Source organism: Macrotis lagotis, chromosome 6 (assembly GCF_037893015.1).
Source record: "Macrotis lagotis isolate mMagLag1 chromosome 6, bilby.v1.9.chrom.fasta, whole genome shotgun sequence".
NCBI lineage: Eukaryota > Metazoa > Chordata > Mammalia > Peramelemorphia > Peramelidae > Macrotis > Macrotis lagotis.
In genome coordinates, this window is record NC_133663.1 from 89,425,337 (window position 1) to 89,447,083 (window position 21,747).

Consider the following 21,747-nt stretch of genomic DNA (forward strand, 5'->3'; position numbering starts at 1 on the left):
TCATCCCATTCATTGATTTATGCTTGATATCTGATGGATCCTAATTTAATCATTACCAACTTTTCCTTACATTGTAAGTGTTGAAGAGGTCAGGAAATAGAAGATATGGGACACAGATATAGCCAAATAAGTTATCAAAAGGCTGATAATGAAAGTTTTTGTCCTTTAAAGACAGTGTAAAGTAGCAGATTGCTGTACAAGCTTTAAATTTTAACTTTATCTTTGTTTTATTTATTCTTGGATAAATACTATATCCAAAATCAAAATTAAAAAAATTTAGCATTAACTAGCAAATGGAATTATTGTATAAATAAAACAATACATGGTATTCCTTTTTTAAAACTACATAAATATGAATATCAGTATTTAAAAAGTTCCTATTATATTCATTTTAATGTTTCATTTTACTTTGAAATATGTCAAAAGAAATCTCATGCAATATCTCATACTATATGTTTCTTCCTTAAGGATATAATTTCTCTCATTGCATTCAACTTAGATCAATGTATACTATGGGAATGATGTAAAGACTAACAAACTGCTTTCTGTGGGGTGGGGGTGGGGGTGGGGAGCAAGATTGGGGGAAAATTGTAAAACTGAAAATAAAACCTTTCTAAAATTTAAAAAAAAAGAAATCTCATGCAACTATATTTTAACAGAATACATAAAAGATACAGATTTTGTACATTTTATATTTTTAAAAAAGTCAAAGGGTTCTATAAAGTACTTATGGGAACATCTAAATATTGAATATTAACAAAATTATCTGTGAGGCTTAGAAACATTTATGATTTGTGTAAATAGTCCAAAATGATCTAATTATTCAACAGATAAGCTTTTGCTTTAGAAGTTCCCACCTCCTGCAAGATTTGGGATAATTATTGTCAGTTTATTTCTTAAAAAACAAAAATCTCCATATAAATCAAAACCTTGATCAGAATTATTCAAAATCCAAAATGTGTTTTGTAGTTAGGAAAGTTAAACCTAAGTTCAAAGACAATCTTATTTGCCCCAGAACTACTTGATGTATATATTCCCTTGCTAATTTTGATTTCTAATTTGAAATTGTTATATGGCTTAACAATATGCTCATTTATGTTGAAATGAGAATTAACTTTTTAAAAATTACAATAAACTGACAAAGAAAAATCTTTTTCTTCTCTATATCCTTTCTGAGCTTTGCAGTGGTCCAAGACAGAGTCAAGACTCTTATGCCTTGGGTTAAGGATACAAAATCACAAGTATTTGACATTATGTCTATACATATACATATGGATATGTGTTTACATATGTGGCTTCTAGCATTTTTCTAATTAGTAAATGTTGGAAAAAGAAACAATTGTAATGACTGATAAGTTTATTGCTTTTTTTCCCTTTCCCTTCCTTTTAACTATTGTTCAGGGACCAATGATTGAACTTAATACCCTCCACTATCATGGGGATCAAAGTTCTAAGGTCAGAGCTGAAAAATACATCCATAGAGTATAACCTTAGACTACCTTTGAGTGGTATAATATAAGGATATGTATAAGCTTGGGTTCTGTATTTCTGGAAAGAAATCCTTTGCTCTGAACAGTGTTACTCAGCATTACCATGTAGGCCATTAAAAACAAATACATTCCTTCTCTAAGAAGGAATGGAAGTTTTTTTTTTTTTAATGTTTAATTATTTGAAAAAGGAAGATGTTACATGGAAAGCATAAAAATAATCAAACTTTATTTTATCTATTACTGTATTTAATTATTGAAAGGAAATATTCATTGAAAATTAGCAACATTTATTTTATTAGAGTATTTCATGTAAAGAAAATAAATGTTCTGAAAAAATTGAATAACATTTCTGTAAAAGCAAATATTTGCCCATTGACTTTTTAATCATAAAATTAGAACTATATTCCCATAGAAATACCTTTTATTTCTAAAAATTCCTCCTTGGTTCAGGAAATCAATTTTTACAAAATAATCAAATATGATGATGATGATGATGATAATAATAAGTGCTTATAGAGCACTTACCATCATTAGGACACAGTTACCTCATTTGATCTTTACATCCACCCTGGGAGGTGGGGCTCTTTTTATCCCATTTTTACAGATGTGAGACAAACAAATTAAATGACTTGCCCAGGGCCACACAGCTCTTAAGTGTTGGAAGCCTCAAAGTTAGAAGGGATCATCTAGGCCAAGGGCTCTGAGTTCTTTTTTGTGTTGTAAGGGACTCCTTATCAGAATGATGTTTTAAAATGCTTTAGATAGATACAGAGGATTTAAAAGGAAATCTATTGAATTCAGTTATCCAAAAAAGAAAAAAAGTTCACAAATCCCAGGTTAAGAACTCTTGATCTTGGATCTAATCTAATCAGTGCCTAAACAAGAATCTCTTCTAGGATGGGCCTGTCAGTCACATGGTTTTTTCCCCAGGTTTTGTTTTAGCTCTTTTGGGTCACATTGCCCAACAAAACTTTTTAAGGACCTCATGCAGAATTTAATATTTATTGATGACTACAATGTAACTTATATTATGAATGAGTATAATAATAAAATGTAATAAAGCTACATGAATGGGCTTTGAGGGCCAGGGGTTGTATACACCTGACCTGGTTTAAGGCTTCTTAGTGAAGGAAGAACCATGACCTCCTCACTAACCTGTTCCACTTGGATAGTTCACATTATTAGACATTTTCCCCCATCTCTTCATGATAACCTTTCAAGTACATGAAAATTACCATGATGTTATCTAGCCCTTCCTTCAGCCTTCTTTACATGTTTGTCATCCCAAAATATTCTTCAGTAATCCTCCTTTAGGATGTTGGCCTCTGATGAACTTGCTGCAGCCTATTACTCCAGTTGTGGTCCAGACAGACAGAAATGGGGCCTCCCTGATCTTGGTCACTTGGCCTCTCTTCATGCAGCTGTAGATCACACTTGGCTGACATTTGGGAGCTTGCAGGCTACTAAACCCCCAGATATTTTCAGACAAATGGCTGACTAACCATGACTGCCTCATCTTACATATGTGAAGTTGATTTTGGGAAACTCAGTAGAAGACTTTACATTTTTCCTTATTAAATTTCTTTTCAGTTTCAACCTAATCTTCCAGCCTGTTGATCTTTTTGGATCCTGAGTGTCTCATCCAGAAAGTTAGCCAACACTGAGTTATAATACATCAGTAAACTTAATAAGCATTCCATGCCATTATCTGTTTTAAAAACACAGAATCCCCCAGGTGCAACAATTAGACCACCTTTGGCCCAAACCATTCAACTAAGTCCAGTCCTAAAGTAACTGTATTTTAATCTGTTTCACATCTTAAAGCATGAGGTTCCTTCCCTCCCCCAGAGTCATTCTTTTAAGTGCAACAGAGAACAATAGAAAGACCAGAAGTCACAGAAAAAATAGGGAAAGCTTTGAAAGTTGCATATTGAATTAGTTTTATACATAAAAAGAAAAGAAAAGCTATATATATATATAAAGAAATTCATTTTTAATGGAAATTTTAATTTTGGGGGGAATTTTATGAAAAATTTTTTCTGTTTTTTTATATGGAAGTGCTCATTTTACTTGGTGTTTACATCCAGATTTTTAAAAAGTTTTTGTTTTTTTGAGCTTAAAAGTTTAACTGAAAAAACTTAAATATTAAATTATTTGTAATACTCTTAGCATTAACATGTATAGTATTTATATACTGTATTGGACTTTTAAAATATCATATCAGTATCTACCTATATTTCTTTGTAGCTAGAACCATGGAACAGGGTTTGTCTGTTCTTTTAAATCCATTAAAGAATATTAGTGATTATTTTTATTTCATATTTTTGTACTTGAAAGATGTTTTAAATGAGATGCACCTGTAAAATCCTTATGCTTAATACTGACAGTAATGATAATAATTATACCATTAACATCTTTGTTTTTTTAGCTCCAAGTTCCCATCATTATCCTGTGGAAGTACTAGCAGTACACCAAGTCCAGCTATGAATTCCCCAGCCCTGTCCTACAGACTTAGTATCGGAGAATCTGTCAGCAGCCGACGAGACTCCACAACCACCTGCAGCAGTACCATGAGTCTTGCCAAACTTCTGCAAGAACGGGGCATCTCTGCTAAAGTATACCATAGTCCTATTTCAGAAAACCCTCTCATCCTGCCAGCCACTAAAGTTCCAGTCATTCCCTCTACCCCACCAAATTCTCCATCCCAGTCACCTTGTCCATCTCCTTTGCCTTTTGAATCCCGAGCATCTCTCTCTGAAAATTTTCTTGCCTCTCGACCAGCTGAAACATTCCTACAGGAGATGTATGGCTTGAGGCCTTCAAAGACCCCTCCAGATATTGGCCAGTTGAAGATGAACTTGGTAGACAGACTAAAGAGACTTGGAATAGCCAGGGTCATCAAGACCCATGAGATGAAGGAAAATGCAAAAAGTCAAGGAACAGAAATTGGTCTGCGAAGACCAGACTCTGCTGCCTTTTTAAATGCAAGTAGCAATCTATTGGGTGGACTGAGGAGGAACCAAAGTCTTCCGGTAATGATGGGTGGCTTTGGAGCCCCAGTTTGTACATCTTCCCCCAAAATGGCTGTCTTGAAGGAAGACTGAATTTGCATATGAAGGATAAATTCTTAGTGATCCAAGTAGTCTAAAGGAAAAGGAAAGTTGCAGAAGGATTGTGGATGTGAGAAAGGAAGGAAGATGAAGATGAATGTGGTGAAAATTTCAGGTCTAGGGTATGAGTATTTATAACTGAGAAATGGCTAGGCAAAAGGAATGGGTGCAAGTATTAGAAAGGAAGAGACAGAAAGATCTCCTGGAGCCTCAGGGTTTCTTGACTTGAACCAAAAAAAAAGGCAAAGCAAAAGTCAAATACTTTAATAATAGACCATATCCAAAATGCATTATGAATTAGTCTTCTGATCCCTTTCTGGCTGAGAATCACAAGCCAGGAGAAGTCAACTTAAGAGAGGCAGAGGATGAGAGCAATTTCCACTGTCCTGTGGAAATCCATTCTTTTCTTTTTCAAGGCTGGTGCCTGAGCCAGGGATTAAAGTGGCAAAGCCAGGCTGTTATTTATTAGCAATGAGAATTTTATATGTTCTTGCCATTTGCTTTTTGCTTTTTGTTCTAAGCAAGTCTGTCATCCTCTATTTTTTACAGTTCAAACAAAAAACTAGGTATTTACCTTTTTTTTTCAAATAAGTCCATGTTTCTTTCTGCCTCACGTCCACCAAGCAAATAGGGGAATTATACTGAGCACAAGCACTATTCAAATTCCTTTTGTATTTGCAGCCACCTTTATAGTTTTTAAAAATTTTGTATTTTTGTACTATGCAAAAAACAAAACAATGCTCTTAGGGATTTATTATTTTCTTTTTTATACTTTAGCAAGCTTAGTGAACTGGAGCCAGTGAAATCTATTATCAGAATTCCCTTTTGAGTGCAATGGTCAAGACATATGGACATAATTATGTAAGTCTTCAGTCTCCTTGGAGGCTAAGAAGAGCATAAAGAAAAAGTGCAATCCATAGGAATTGGGGGATTTTTTTTTTTAATAAAAGTTTGTTGCAACTTTGGAGTATTTCCAGAGTGGGCTATGCATATTTTTTATTGGAAGAATATCTGTATTTGCACAATGAAATTCTCAGGCACATTGAATTGTTAGAAATTGAAGAAACACCCTGGTGCTTACTTGGAGCTGTTTTTTTTTTCAGTCTAAATGCAAAGTATAACAGACCAAACAGGGAGTTGTTCTGCTGTGTCTGCTTGGTGATATCTATCCCTTACTTCAAGAATGAGATGTTTCCATCAAATGAGACCCACTGAGACAGGTTGACTTTACTCTTCCAAATGGGTTCTCTTTATTTCTATTGGCTTCAGCAGACCCTTTGCTTTGGGTTTCAGATACCAAAATGAAATGTGAAGTTGTGACAGAAAGAAGCAGATTCCATATTTTCCTAGTCCCGTTGAATGTCTTGTGTACCTCCATATATTATACTAGCATTTAAATAGGACAGTTTGAAAATAAATGGAACCACCCAAGAGATATGGTTGATAAAAAAGATTAACAGAAATGACTTCTTGCCCTTTTTATTTCTCAATGGGAAAAGCACAAACTTCTTTGGTGCTGCCTTGCAGGATCTTGCCACTTTGCCTCTTTTATATGGGTTAATTTTATCAGTGACCCTGATTTACTGGAAAGAGGCTTCTGTGGTGAACTTTTTGCCTAGAATAATTATGCTGTCCATGAGACCTATAATTAACCTGATTAGTAGTAGCAGATTCTTCACCCCTTTGACTGCCAGAGGCTCTGTCCCAACTCTTGAAGAACTGTGGACTCAGCTGTTAGTATAAAAACCTCCCATGGCATAGGTCAGGAAAAAAAAAATCAACTAACATTTGTACATTGTTAATTGTGAATCTTCGATCCTTCTAGTATTTTTGTGGTATATTTTGATACAACTTCAAATTTTCTAAATGATACATTAAAGAAAAAGAGGACTATTTCTTCTTCCTTCCATCTTGTGCCTAAAGAGTACAGTCCCATGTTTAAAAAGGAATCCCAAGACATCCCCTAAGTGTGAGGGATACTAAAAGAAAAATCGTAGATGATTAAATTATAGAGGGGACAAGGGAACCCAAACCCTCTATTTTAAATGGGCATTTGAATTTGTTTCACAGTAACTATGTGGGTTTCTTGCTTTCTTTATAATCAGATTTTTTTCTTTCCCCTCAAATGAACCAGATTTCCACTATTGTCCTTTTTACTAGGGTATTTATGATTACTGAGAGGCATCAAGAAGTGAAGCAGCAGAAGAGTAGAGCAGCATGGGAGCCAGAAAAACTGCACAAAGTGTCAAATGTCAGGTTTCTCTAGTCTATTATATAAGTATCTGTAGACTAAGCTATTTTGAAGTGTTCTATATTAAGGAAATTTGAATTTATTTATACCTTTTTTTCCCTAACTATCCTTATAATGATCTCTAGGTAGTAGTCAACCATATGCTTAATTAGCAGCCAAGAAAGCAAAGGTTTGGTTGAAGACAAAACTGAGCTGAATGTTGGTATTCGACCAGAGATTCATGCTAGTCATTAAGAAAGGGATCTGTGTAAGAAATCAGGTGGAAAAATTATAAAAATCAGTTAAATGTTATTATGGTACATACAGTCTTCAGGATTTTGTGATGAGATGAGTTTACTGTAGCAAGAAAGCCTACTGGACTTGTCCATCCTATGCTGCTGTTACCATTCAGATATTTTTTACCACCTTCCCAATTTCCATGTTGGACTTGAAGACCAGTGTCTTAAACCAAACTTTTTTTATTCTTCAAGTCTTCAAGGAGGTGTCTATACCTCTTGAGTAGAAGCTGTTAACTAACATAACCACCCAAACTCAAAATAAAAAGTGACCTCTCCCAACTTGAAAGCTTCTGGAGAAAAGTTTCATGATAATATGGGAGCAGCATAAGCACCAGGTTTAGCTGCTGTACATTCCATCACAAATCTGGTATTATTAAATTGCAAAATTTTAGAGAGAAAATGCATTAGAAGAGGCTTACTGAGAACTGACTCTTTGTAATCTGTACTTGATATGATATTAAAGTATTATTAGTTCTGACAAATGAAAGTATATGTGCAATCCCTGGGTCTGGTCTTGAAGTCTGACCATCTCTCCTTGAATGTCAAAGGTATCCATGTCTTCCCCATGTGTAGCTCAGCAATGAAATGCAAGTGGCCCAGTGGGGTGGCCACTGGCTATCATCTGATGTTTAGGAATGTGGGCTTTTGTCAGACAGCTTTGTGCACTTGACTTTATTTATGGCATGTAAAAAGATAATAAACAATTTCCTTTTTAAGTTCACTTGTTCTGCACTGTTTTTATATCTTTCTCTTTTTCTATTTGTAGTTGGATTTGTTAGTAAAAGTTTTCCCCCCCATTTCATGTTTGCTGTTCTCATCCCTCCTATCTCAACATAAGTTAGCAAGTTTGTTTGGTTTTCTTGGGGGGTGGGGGGGTGGGGAATGGTCAAACAGAAAACCTTTGACTTGATAGGAGTTCTGCTGCCTCTGCAAACCTTGAATGCTAGTTGATATTGGGCTATCATTCAATGTCTGTGCCTCTATGAACTAGCAACCTTCACATTGGGATTAATGTTTCCTGCCTACTTTTTGAAATTTTTGAAAATAAAATAAAAACCCTTAAGGGCGAAAGGTGCTTTGCACATTCAAGGGACTTATGTTTATATTTCAGTGTAAGTGCCTAAATTAAGGATCAAATGTCTCAGTGAAATATAACATGTCACTATTTGGTCTTACCATCTTTAATGTAGTCTTAGAATTAATTTGTAATTGGGCAGGATAGGAGAAAGATCTTTCATCCCTGAATGTTCTTAGTGATTATAACAGATAATTTTATCAATTTGGCCCTTTCTGAAAGGCTTTTGTTGTACATCCTTAATGTGGTTATTTTAAACAATTAACATAGAAAGTAAATGAAAGTAAATTCTGGTTCTACAGGTTTCTCCTACATAAATTTCATATGCTGCATCTTATATCAGGGTACATTCCAAAGTGGCACATACTGACATAAAAGCAGAGGGTCTGCTTTTTGTATTTTCTTATACTATTGCATTTATGTTCTAATTTGTATTTCTTTTATAACCACTCTGTGCATGTCTAGTTTTTAAGATCATGATTCTAGAGCTAAATGGCACCTCCGAGCTTTTCTAGTCTGACCTGATAATTTTATAGTTTTGAAAGGACAGCTGGGTATCTCAGTGGATAGACACTAGTTGTGTCAAGTCACTTAACCCTGATTGTCTCACATCCAGGGCCATCTCCAGTCATCCTGATTCCCCTGGTCATTGGACCCAGATGGCTCTGGAGGACAAAAGTGAGGCTGGTGACTTAGCACAGCATCCCTTTATTCAGATTCAGTTCCTATGTTTGTCATAGCATCTCTTTTCTGGTCTCATGGTTGTCTTCGATAATGATGGATAAACATCATAGTTTTGGGAAAACTGCCCCAGAAAAATTAATCTACTTGCCCCAAGTAAGAGTAAGAAGGTCCATTGTTAGCTTCTTGAGGGCAAAGACAATCTCATTTCCTTGTATCACCAGGGACTAATACAATTCCAAGCCATAGTAGATGCTTTAATAAATGTTGAATGATTATTTCATTTCTTTTCTTTACTATTAGAATAGCGTCCTCACTGATCTTCCTCGCCCCTAGACTCTTGCCAGATTCTCACAATTGCCTAAGGAATCTTAATTTACTGCTTTAATCTAATTCCTTTCTTAGTGCAAAAAATATTGTCCATGGCATAAATCGAACTCCTTTAGTCATTGTCAAAACTTTCCATTTTTCCTACAAAAAAGACTTCTAACATTCCCATAGTAAATCTAACCAATGTGATAATTTCTTTTTAAAGTTCTTATTTATTAAGGATCTTTGAGGTAAGTACTAAAGGTATTAAACCCATTTTACAGTTGAAAGAAATAAGGCTTAGAAAAAGCTAGTGAGTACTGGAGGTAAGCTTTTAACACAAGTCTCATGTTCCTCCCACTACATGCCCACCACACATACCCTACAATGTAGTTTTCCTAAAATGGTTGATTTTTCATCTATTCCTCTTTTGTAATTCCTCCAAAAAATGAGTAAGGGAACTAGATTAATTTCTGTTTTATAAATTGAAATTCAAATTATTTTATTCAAATTCAGTCTATTACTATAAACTGTTATTACTTTAAAGCTATTATGATAGATAATCATTAATATTACTATTATTAATATAATATAATTAATAATATTACTATTATTACATTTTAAACCCAAATAGTAGGAAATCCTAACCTCTTCCCTTTGATCTCATTTTCCTAATTTAGGCTTTCAATGCTTCTCACCTATTATGTTCTCTCCATCATCAATCTTCCCCTAGACCATCACCTAAAATTTCCAGTTGACCCTACTTATCATTGTGAAACTAATCTTTCTAAAACGCCATTTTTATCATGATACCTCCTTTCTAATATAAGTAATTTCTAATATAATAGCTCTTTATTACATATTGCAAATAGACTATGCTATCTTCTTCTTTGGTCAAACTAGTTTACTCAAAGTCCCCCAAAGGCAATATGTTTGTTCCCTTAACCTATAATGATAATACTCACTTCTCCCATATAATTCAGATTCTTTTTCTGCATTTATATGGTTTTTATACCCAAGTACATGGTCAATTTGTATAAAGATGTCACACACAAATGTGCATTCTTTCGTATTCTGTTCAATAATAAAACAGATCATATCTAACTTACAAAATTATGTTTGGCTTGTTTGTAGTCTGGTTGAATTTGCTTAGCTCTGAGAAGGATACACTGGAATCCACATCTATTATAGTTTTACTTCCTATTTCACACAAATTCTCAGCATCATTTCCACATCCAGATCAACACTATCTCCTCTATGAAGTTTCTCCAACAACAATTCTTGTTTCTCAGAATTCCTATAGCCTTTTAACTTAATCATCAGAAATGAGCAATGGACAGACCAGACTGAGTATGGTACCCAATAGGTGTCGATTGATATGCCTGGAAGACCAGATTTAGGAGAGAAAAGTAGCCATAGCATAGGGAGACAGAATGAAGAGAGTTAAATATAGAGGTGAGCATGAGCCAGTTTTTAAGAACTAGGTGAACAGTTCTGAACAAGACTAGGTACAGATTGTGAAGAGCAGTTAATGAGTCAGGAATCAAGTATGGTAGTATTTCTGTTTATGAAAAGGGTGAAAAGTTTATAATGTCTTTTTCAGGTTCTTTATTACAAAAGAATTTGTTTTGAAGAGGTTGAGGACTGATTAGGCGAAGTGATGGAACCATAAAAATTAAAATCACTAAAACAATAATTGTTGTTCCAGAAAATGTTATAACATATATCTGACTAGTTAGGTTTCCATTATGGTAAATTAGAGCTTGGCTAGAAAAGACCTCAAAACAGTCCTTGAGGTGAATAGTGATGTTTATCAGAACCAAATCTTTTATCAGCACCTTACCTAGTGTAATACCTGCCCTACATAATTGTTTTAAGAATCAAATAAAGTAGTAAAAAATTTTGCAAGTTTAGTACTATCTGAATGTTAGCTATTGTAATTATCCTTATCCAGTTGTTTTAATTGGGCCCATATTTTGACTGATCCTTCCCAAGGGAAAAGAGCCATCTCATTCCTTTCCTTCCCCTGCCAAAAACATCATTAGAAGACTATTTAGCTCTAAGATTAGCTGAGTTAGATCTGGTATAATTTTGCCCTCCACCTCCAATCTTCCTAAATCTTTCTAAATCCTCTTGTATCCTCTTTCCCCCCCCCCCCCAATTGTAGCAGACTGGAGAAAATGTCAACCTTGAAGTCAGGGAGACTCAGTTTCAGTTCCTACCTCTGATATGTAGTGATTATGAACATAGGTAAGTCATTAACTTCTAAGTGCTCCAGGTTCTAAGTACAAGATGATCAAATTGCAAATGAATTGTAGAGTACTTTGAAGGGAAATTCTGCTGAAAATTTCCTATATCAATAAATAATGGGTCCAAAAGTCTCAAATAATAGTATTTTATTTAATAATGTTATTTAATAACATTTTATAAAATGCTTATTTTAAACCCTTCAGTTCTTTATCACACACACACACACACACACACACACACACACACACACAGTGCACATATGCAGATGCAGAAAACCTTTATCCAGAAAAAGCAATATTATTGGGTCACAGAGTAGGAGAGTAAGTTCTAAAAAGACTGAGAAGGGTGGGGGAAAAGAGTAGGAAAGGCTTTGAATACTGAATAGGATTTTATAAGGAGTCACTAGAGTTTATTGAGTAGTGGGGGTGGCATGATCAGATCGTCACTTTAGGAAGATCAGCTTGACTGATGAGTGCAGGGTAGACAGATGAGTGGGCAGAGGATTTAGCAAGGAGACCAAACAGCAAACCTTTGTAATGGTCCAGGTCAGTAGTGTCAATCTGATCTCTGGGGTGGGGGGGGGGGCACATTAGTGACTTAAAAAAAAAATACAAATTGACTGTGTTGTATTATTTGTTAAATATTTCCCCATTAATGATATGATTTCTCTCTCATCACATTCAACTTAGGTCAATGTATAGCATGGAAACAATGTAAAGACTAACAGACTCCCTTCTGTGGGGGGTGAGAGGAGGGAAGCAGCACTCTAGAGTTTGATGTCTCTGATCTAATTTACAAAGGTTGGTAGTGGCACTGCCAGAGGAGAGATGGAAAGTGATTAGATATGGGGGAGTGAGAGAAGTCAAGGATGATCCCTAGGTGGTGAGCCTAAGTAACTGAGAGAATGATGATACCTTTGATGATAATGGGGAAATAAGGAAGAGCAGATGATCTAAGGAGAAAGAAAATGAATCGCTTTGTCAAACATCTAATTTGAAATGTCCAGTAGGCATTTGAAAATGAAATGCAAGAGTGAAGGTCAGGAGAGACATTAAAACCAGGTAAACAAATCTGAGAATCTCTTACCTACAGGTAATTGAATCCATAGGATGCTTAATATCAAGGAAAATAGTGTAGAGTGAGAAAAGGGCCTGCAAGAGATCCTTGGGTGTCACTTGGATGTTTGTTCAGTCATGTCTGAGTCTTCATAATCCAACTTGGGGTTTTCTTGACAAAGATACTGGAGGGGGTTTGCCAGTTACTTCTCCAGCTTATTTTACAGATGAAGAAACTGAGACAAACAGTTAAATGATTTGTCCAAGCTAAAATAGCTGATGAGTGTCTCAGATTTGAACTTATGAAGATGAGTCTTCCTAATTCCAAACCCAGTCCTCTGTTCACTGCAACACCTAGCTGCCCATGACCTAAATCGGCAAAGGGAGAATGAGAAGTGGTCTGATAGATAGAAGATGAACTAGGAAAGCACAGAGGCATAAAAAAACTAGAGAGAAGAGCATATTAAGGAAATCTTTTTTCATCCTAAGTCATTCTTTTTTTTTAAAGAAAGATTTTATTTATTTTGAGTTTTATAATTTTCCCCTTATTCTTGCTTCCCTCCCACCCCCACAGAAGGAAGTCTGTTAGTCTTCACATTGTTTCCATGGTATACATTGATCTAAGTTGAATGTGATGAGAGAGAAATCATATCCTTAAAGAAGAAAAACAAAGTATAGGAAATAGCAAAATTACATAATAAGATAATGGGGTTTTTTCCCCCTAAATTGAAGGTAATAGTCTTTGGTCTTTGTTCAAACTCCAAAATTCATTCTCTGGATACAGATAGTATTCTCCATTGCAGATAGTCTAAAATTGTCCCTGAATGTTGCACTGATGAAATGAGTGAGTCCATCAAGGTTAATCATCACCCCCATGTTGCTGTTAGGGTGTCCAGTGTTTTTTTGGTTCTGCTCATCTCTCTCAGCATCAGTTCATGCAAATCCTTCCAGGCTTCCCTGAATTCCCATCCCTCCTGGTTTCTAATAGAACAATAGTGTTCCATGACAGACATATACCACAGTTTATTAAGCCATTCCCCAGTTGAAGGACACTCACTTAATTTCCAATTCTTTGCCACCACAAATAGGGCTGCTATAAATATTTTTGTACAAGTGAAGTTTTTACCCTTTTTCATAATCTCTTCAGGGTATAGACCCAGTAGTGGTATTGCTGGATCAAAAGGTATGCACATTTTTGTTGCCCTTTGGGCATAATTCCAAATAGCTCTCCAGAAAGGTTGGATGAGTTCACAGCTCCACCAACATTGCATTAGTGTCCCAGACTTCCCAAATCCCTTCCAACATTGATCATTGTCCTTTCTGGTCTTATCAGCCAGTCTGAGACATCCTTAGTCATTCTTATCCAAGTTCTTCCATACATCTTCTAAAGAAGATATACCTACCATCCTGTTCCAACTACTCTCTCACTCCTTTTCTAATTTTAAAACCATGATACTTTTTTTTACACAAAGCATTAATAATGTGCTACAATATACTTCCATCCTCTGTACATAATATTTCTTTTACCTCTTAAGTCACCTACAATTCTGATTCTTTGGAGAACATGGTGTCTTATGACCTACAGTCATAAAGCATAATCTGTGGAATAGTATTTCAGGTTTAAAAGATCAGATTTTGTGTCTTTGAGCAGTTGATATCACAGAAAGTATTGTGCAGTTTACTATGCAAAAATATGACCCAACCCTCTCTCTCTCCTATGGCATTCTGATCCTAGATTACTGTCCATTTATTGTACTTGTCCAAAGCAAAGAACTCACCGAATGGACTGCCCAGCTGCAAGCCTAGATAATAGACATACCTCATTTCTTTGATAAAAGGCAGCATGGTGTGGTTTAAAGAGCTATGGATTTGAAATCAGGGGTCCTGACATTGCTATATTTAACTTGTTTGACCCTGGGCAAGTCATTTCACTTTTGGAGGACTTGGGTTTTATGTAGACAATGATGGGACTGGACCAATTAGTATTTTGAGATACCTCCAGTTCTAAATTCTGTTACCCCTGTCTGACGCAAAGCTCCCTAAAAATAGGTGAAATATTTCTGTCTCTCCTTTCTTAGTACCTAATGCTGGGCTTTCAGTTAGTCAGTCAATAAGCATTTATTGTTGGATGTTAGGCTAGAGAGGAATTGACTTTAGCCAGAGGTGTATGATCAATGACTACTGCATTGGTTGATGACTGTTGAAAACACTCATGGAAGTGTTCAGCCCACATCTCCAAGATTATGTCCTTATCACTAATCAATGTGGTTCCATCAGCACCGAGAAGCTGAGTCTTTGACCCATAAATAGCCCTCAGGGCAACATAAAATGCTTTGGATTGTTACTATCAGTGTAAAACTGAATTTCATCTCCCTTTTTACTGAGCCAAAAATCCTGCTTCACTGTAAACTTCATGTTGCTTTTGGTGTTAACCCTTCTTTCTTAGAGACAGATGAACTTTTCTGTTAGTAAATCCTGTGGAGTTCTTGGGGTGTTTTTGGTTTAGCAACTTTTGAATTTCCCCATCAATTTTTCATTAAACCAATCCTGATATTTGAGTGATCTGACCCACATGATTAAAATATGGTGTAGGTACACCAAATCTCTGAAATGCCATTAGATTCCTTTTGTGTGGCAAAACTTCTGGTGCTGATTTTATTCCAGCAGAGATTTACAAGGGAGGGGATCTATTGCTCATTCAAAAACTGACTGAAATCTTCCAGTTATGTAGCAAGTAGAGGTTAGCCCCCAGGAATTAAAGTATGCCTCCATTATCTATCTCTGTAAAGGAAGAAAGAATTGTCCTGTGACAATCATGGAGAGGGGGACCTCCCTCTTAGTCATTACTGGCAAGTTTTCTGCTAGAGTCCCCCTTGATAGGTTGATCCTTCACCTAGAAGATGGACATCTACAAGAAAGCCAGGATGATTTCAGGAAGGACGGAGGAAGATACGGCGTTTGCAGCCCAGCTACTCAATGTTCATTGATCTGATCAAGGCTTTGATAGTGTCAGGCATGAGCTTGTGGAAAATCCTGACCAGATTTGACTGTCCATAGAAGTTCATCAGCATCATATGCCAATTTCACCATGGCATGCTTGCCCAGGTGCTGAATAATGGGCAATGGTCTTGAGCTTTTCCTAGTCTCCAATGGAGGGAAATGGGCTATGTGCTTACTCCTATGGTTTTTAGCATAATGATTTTAGGGGTGTTATCAGAGGCCTTCAATAAGGAGGGAAAAAGCCCAAGGTCAGCAACCTCACTGATGGTACTAGACACTAAGGTCCTCTTTTCAGCCCAAATTGTTAAGCATTCAAACTCTGCTACAAAGATCACGACTCCGAAGGAATGTCCCACATTGTTTGAATGCCAAATGCATTTTTACCTGGAAGACTTTCATGGAGAACTCATACAAGACAAGCACTCACACAGAGATCAGAAGAAGCAATATAAGAATACTTTCAAAACCCAGTTCTTCCTTCATCAAAGAAGGCACTATGTTTGTGCTATGTGAGCAAAGCAGAATTGCAATAGCTCAGGGTTGCTAGGTGACATAGTGGATAGAGCACCAGCCCTGGAATCAGGAGGATCTGAGTTCAAATTTGTACTTAGAAACTTAATAATTACCTGTGTGACCTTGGGTGAGTCACTTAACCCCATTGCCTTGCAAAAGCCAAAAAAAAAGTATTGCAGTAGCTCAAAAGAAACACGAGATGTACAAATTTAGATACATTACTCCAAATGTTCACATGGATTATTTGTGCCCAACATATAGTGATAGTAGTCTAGTCTGATCATCCATACTCACATATACTGTACCTTGACTCCAATATAGTGATTCATTTATATCTTTTTCAAGTATGAGAGACAACCAACTAACCAATAAAGTGTCTATTTTGTGCTAGGAACTATGCTAAGAGTTGTGAATATAAAAAGAAGGAAAAGATAGCCCTTTCCTCAAAAAGCTCATAGTCTAATGGAGATGATATGACAACAAGCAAGCAATTATGTGTAAAAAACCTACAGAATAGATAGGAAATAATAAACAAAGGAAGGCACTAGAATTGAGAGATTGGCACAGGCTTCCCAACTATAGAAGTTAGGAATTTAGGTGGGACTTGAAGGAAACTAGGAAAGCCAGTAGACAGAGATGAGGAGAGGGAATATTCCCAATATGGAAGACAATCAGTGAAAATGCCTCAAATCTAGATAAGGAGTGTACAGAGGCCAGCGTCTTTGGATTAAAGATTCCATAGCAGGGAGGAAGTATACAAAGCCTGGAAAAGTGGGGGGCTGGATTATGAAGGGCATTGAAAGTCAAACATAGGATTTTGTATTTGATCTCAGAGGTTATAAGAAACCATTGAAATTCATTAAGTATAGGACTTTGCCCATCAAAGCACAAGTGTATATAAGGGAATGAGAGAGAGAGAGAGAGGATGAGGCACAATGTCCCAAACAGAACCAACATATTAGGCTAGCAGTAACCAATAAATTGGGTCTATGACCTCATCAAGAGCCTAAGACCTTGATTGAGGGCTAACCGGGCCTATTACTTTTTGGTTTTTTTTTTTGTTTTTTTAATTTTCATCCACTAGGATATGCCTATTTCCAAGTTACAAAATTTTCCTCCATCCTTCCTTCCCATCCCCCTCTCCTCAGTAGGGAACAGTCAGATTAGCATTTTACATATTTATTTTGTTAAATATATTTACAAATTAGTAATTTTAAGCATGAGAAATTAGGATTAAGGGAAAGAAATACATAAGAGATAATTTTTATAAAGTGTTCACCATATTCAGTAGGAGCGGTTTTTTCATATGTGTTTTGTTTTGTTTTTCTTCCTCTGGCTGGGGATAATATAGACCATTACCAGTCTAATACAGTTGTCCTAGCTCTCTGGACTGTCGAAAGGAATTGCTTCTGTCAAGGTTCATCATTTCATAATGTTGTTGATGTGTACATTGTTCTCTTGGCTTCTTTCATTCAGCATCAGATCCTGTAACTCATTCCATGATTCTTTAGAGTCCAACCATTTATGGTTTCTTATAGAACAATAATATTCCATAGTATTCATGTACCCTTCAATTTTCAATTCTTTGTCATTACAAAAAGAGTTGCTATGAATAGTCTGGAACATGTGGGACTTTTCCCATTTTTTAATGATTTCTTCTGGATATAGACTTAGAATTGGAATTGCTTGGAAATGAGGGTATGAACATTTTTATTGCTCTTTGGACATAGATCCATGTTGCTCTCCAGAATGGTTGGATCCATTCACAACTTCACCAGCAATGCATCAATGTCCCAATCCTCCCACAACCTCTCCAGCACTGATCATCTTCCCTTTTTCTCATCTGGGCTAACCTAATAGGTGTGAGATGATATCACATTGTTGTTTTAATTTGCATTTCTCTAATCAATAGTGATTTGGAGCATTTTTTCATATGATTATATATAGCTTTAATTTCTTCATTTGAAAAGTATCTATTCATATCCTTTGATCATTTATCAATTGGGGAATGACTTGTGAACTTATAAATTTGATGCAATTCTCTATATATTTTAGAAATGAGACCTTTATCAGAACTCCTGATTGTGAAGATTGTTTCCCAACTTTCTGCTTTTCTTCTAATTTTGGTAGCATTGATTTTATTAGTGCAAAAACTTTTCAATTTAATATGGTCAAAATCATTCATTTTGTAGTTTATACTGTGTTCTAATTCTTGTTTGGTCATAAATTTGTCCCTTTTCTATAGATGAAATTATAGAGTATTTTTTGGTCTATTAATTTATCTATGGTATCGCTCTTTATGTCTAAATCCTGTACCCATTTTGACCTTATTTTGGTATAGGGTGGTGAGATGTGGATCTATGCTTAGTTTTTGCCATACCATTTTCCAGTTTTCCTAACAATTTTTGTCAAATAGTGAGTTCTTATCCCAGAGGCTGATGTATTTGGATTTATCAAATAGATTATTGTAGTCATTTACTGCAGTTTCTTTTGAACCTATCCTAATCCACTGATCCATTACTCTATTAACCAATACCAGGCAAATTTGATGCCTGCCACTTTATAGCATAGTTTCAGAGCTGGCAGAGCTAGGTCAACTTCCCTTTACATTTTTTTCATCAGTTCCCTTTCTATTCTTGTCCTTTTGTTGCTCCAGATGAATTTTGTTATTTTTTTCCCTAGGCCTGTAGTTATTTGGTAGTGACTGGGTCTATTACAACAATTATCATCAGAGAAAAATTAGTAGCTGGTTCCCTCAGGATAGCTGGAACTCTTGGAACAACTGAGTCTGCTCAACACTTTTATTTGCTTAAACAAATGATTAGAGGTCTTGGATCTGAAATAATCTCAATTTATTCTTAAGCTTTAAATGGTTAAGAAGCCTAGCTTGAGGAATACAAGTACCTAGGGGTCCATTTTTGGTAAGCAGAACATGAGTGACAGTTTAGTTTTGCCCTACTGTAGGAAGTTTGTCACTAAATATTCCCATATTGATGATTAGACCACCATGAGGCAGATTAGCTTGACTGTACTTCATAAATGTATCACCATAAAAATACCATAGTGATTCTCTGCCTGGTGTGGTGCCTCATCCTGTACATCTAAAAGACCAAGGTCTCCCAGTATATCCAGATCAACACTAGAAGTCCTATTCCCTATATTATCAAGCCACTGAGTTAAAACAGTTCTGGAAGATGCAATGAGAAGAATGTCTTTGTACAATATTCCCCTTACTTTACTCAGCAAAATGTGCATGTCAAAGCATCATTCACTTGATGTCATGGCCTTCTTCGTAAAGGACAACAGTCAATCAACATAGGCATATATTCTACTGATTGGCCATAGACGACATAAGTAGAGTTGAGATTACATCATTTTGGACCTTCCCTTCTGAAATCCCCTTCGCCATACTCAAGATAAGACAAGAACAAGAATCACAAAATAAAGGTTCTTAGTTATAATCATTTAAATTTTTTTTATTGAAATTATTCTTTTTCCAGTTACATACTATGGTAGTTTTTCAGTCTTCATCCATTTGCAAATTTATAAGTTACACATTTTTCTACCACCCTTCTCCCCCTCCCCACCATGCCCATACGAACAGTCTGGAAAAAGTTGTATATGTACATTTATATTTAACATATTTACATATTAGTGTTTGTGTATGAGGAATTAGAACTAAGAGGAAAGAAAGAAAATCATGAGATAGTAAGGAAAAACATACGAGAAGTTTTTAAAAAGTTCATTCAGATTCTGGGTTTTTTCTTCTGGATATGGATGGCATTGTTCATAGCAGTTCTCTTAGGGTTGTCCTTGTACAATCATTTAAATTGATGAGATTTAAATTAGGCAACTTTGTCTGAAAAGTGGATGATGAGTAGAGTTAGTTATAAAGGTAGAAATAATAAGATAAAAGCTTGAACTTTAGGCAAGGTTTTCCGTGGAATGTGGGTAGTGTTTAAAATTTACTAGGGGGAAGAAAAGCAAAGGGTATATTAAATAAAATCAATTTTCACTTTTAATTCTTGAAAATATAATACTATAGCGTATTCAGCAATCAATGGTTATATCAGTTGTGTCCAACTTTTTGTTATAAACAAAGCAACTCTGAAAATTTTCAGTACAGATTTGCTGTTTTTTTTCCTTTTTATGATGCTTTTGTTCAGTTATATTCACCTCTTTGTGACCCTCATTTGGGGTTTTCTTGGCAAGGATACTGACATGGTTTGCCATTTCCTTCTTTAACTCATTTTATAGAAAAAGAGACTTATAGAAGAAAGCAAACAGGGTTGTGTGGCTTGTCCAGGGCCACACAACTAGTAAGTGTCTGAGGCTGGATCTGAACTTAAGTATTTCTGACTCCAGGCCCAGTCCTCTATCCACTACATCCTAGTTGCCCTTACCATTTTGAAGCTCCAAATGTTAAATGCTCACTCCTAATGCTTCCCATTAAACATGGGGAAAAACTTGAGTGATGAATGTGGTTGTGTTTATATACATATTCATGGGGAGTGGGACTCATGATATTATGTTTGAAAAAGTGTCAAGCTCTTTTGGTTTTTGTTTTAACAATAAAGCTGCTTTATTGTCTCCTATTTGTGTCTTCACTTACTGGGCAAGCTAGGCACCCATCTTGCAAAATAAACCTTTAAGATGGACCATTTGCACATATAACTAGATATGAACTGCCACCTACTGGACAACAATTTGAGCAAGACTGTATCCCCTGGATCATCTCTCTTGTTTAGCTTATTATATCCAGTTTATCAAAAGAAAGCAAATTGCAAGAAGTTATTGCTATGCTTTGCATTTAATATAAATTTGAAGGATGAGTGAATGGGGAACATGAGCCAAGATGGTGGAGTAGCAAGAATGGGCTCAATTGAGTTGCCTGTGATCACACAGGCCTTGGCTCAATTAAGGAGGAATATGAAGCTAAGTCATCTGACTCCCTTGCCTGTTCTGATATTCTTTGATCCTTTGAAGAACATTGAAGGACACTAGAGGGCAGTGTGGTTAGTGCCTGACCCCCTTTCAGAAACAGTGACCAAGTGACTCATCCAACTTCTGACTCCTCAATACCTGAGAGATTTCTGAAAAAATGAGCACCTCTTAGATCTCTCTTTTCTGGAAGCTGGCACAGCCTTCAGTCTATTACTTTCTCCTTTAAAGCTACCTTATTGCACCACCTTTACCTGGATTTACCTGCATTCAAGAAAATACATCTAGCTCTTTCTTATTAAAATGTACACTATAGGTAACAACTTACCTGGTAAAATATTGCCAGGAGGACTTGTATGTAAAAATAGTCTAGGTCTTGAGCTAAAAAAAAAGGCATTTGGGAGAATTACAAGCATCAGAAGATAGAAGTTGATGAGGATGAAGAAAGGCAACATGATTTAATAGAAATCACACTGAACTGGAAATCAAGGGACTTCACTTCTAGTTTCATGTCTACCACTCCCTAACAGGTAAACACTTCCTTTCTCTGACACTCAATTTAATGAGTTAATTTACATTGTAAAATGAAATTTGATCCCCATCTCACTTGCTTCCTTCTCTCTTAAAAAGTTTTTGAGGTTCTCGCACTTTTTGTAGGCAATGTTTATTATGCAGGACTTAGTTAAACCTAATGGTTTCTGAGCTATTTCTTTCTCACTGCTGTGTGCCAACAATGATGGTTTAAAAACAAACAAAACAGTAACTCATCAATGTTGCAGTACACAATTGTGACC

General features: G+C 35.9%; 1 protein-coding gene across 4 annotated transcripts in view; it reads left to right on the forward strand.

Moving 5' to 3' along the window:
* Nucleotides 1-5,700, forward strand: part of TRAK2 (trafficking kinesin protein 2) — a 68,556-nt gene extending 62,856 nt beyond the window's left edge. For all 4 annotated transcript variants that reach the window (XM_074191650.1, XM_074191649.1, XM_074191652.1 and 1 more), the window contains one exon: nucleotides 3,919-5,700. In XM_074191650.1, the coding sequence (XP_074047751.1) occupies nucleotides 3,919-4,594 (676 nt within the window). In that variant the 3' untranslated portion in view covers nucleotides 4,595-5,700. The remainder of the gene's footprint in view (nucleotides 1-3,918) is intronic.
* Nucleotides 5,701-21,747: the final 16,047 nt, after the last annotated feature.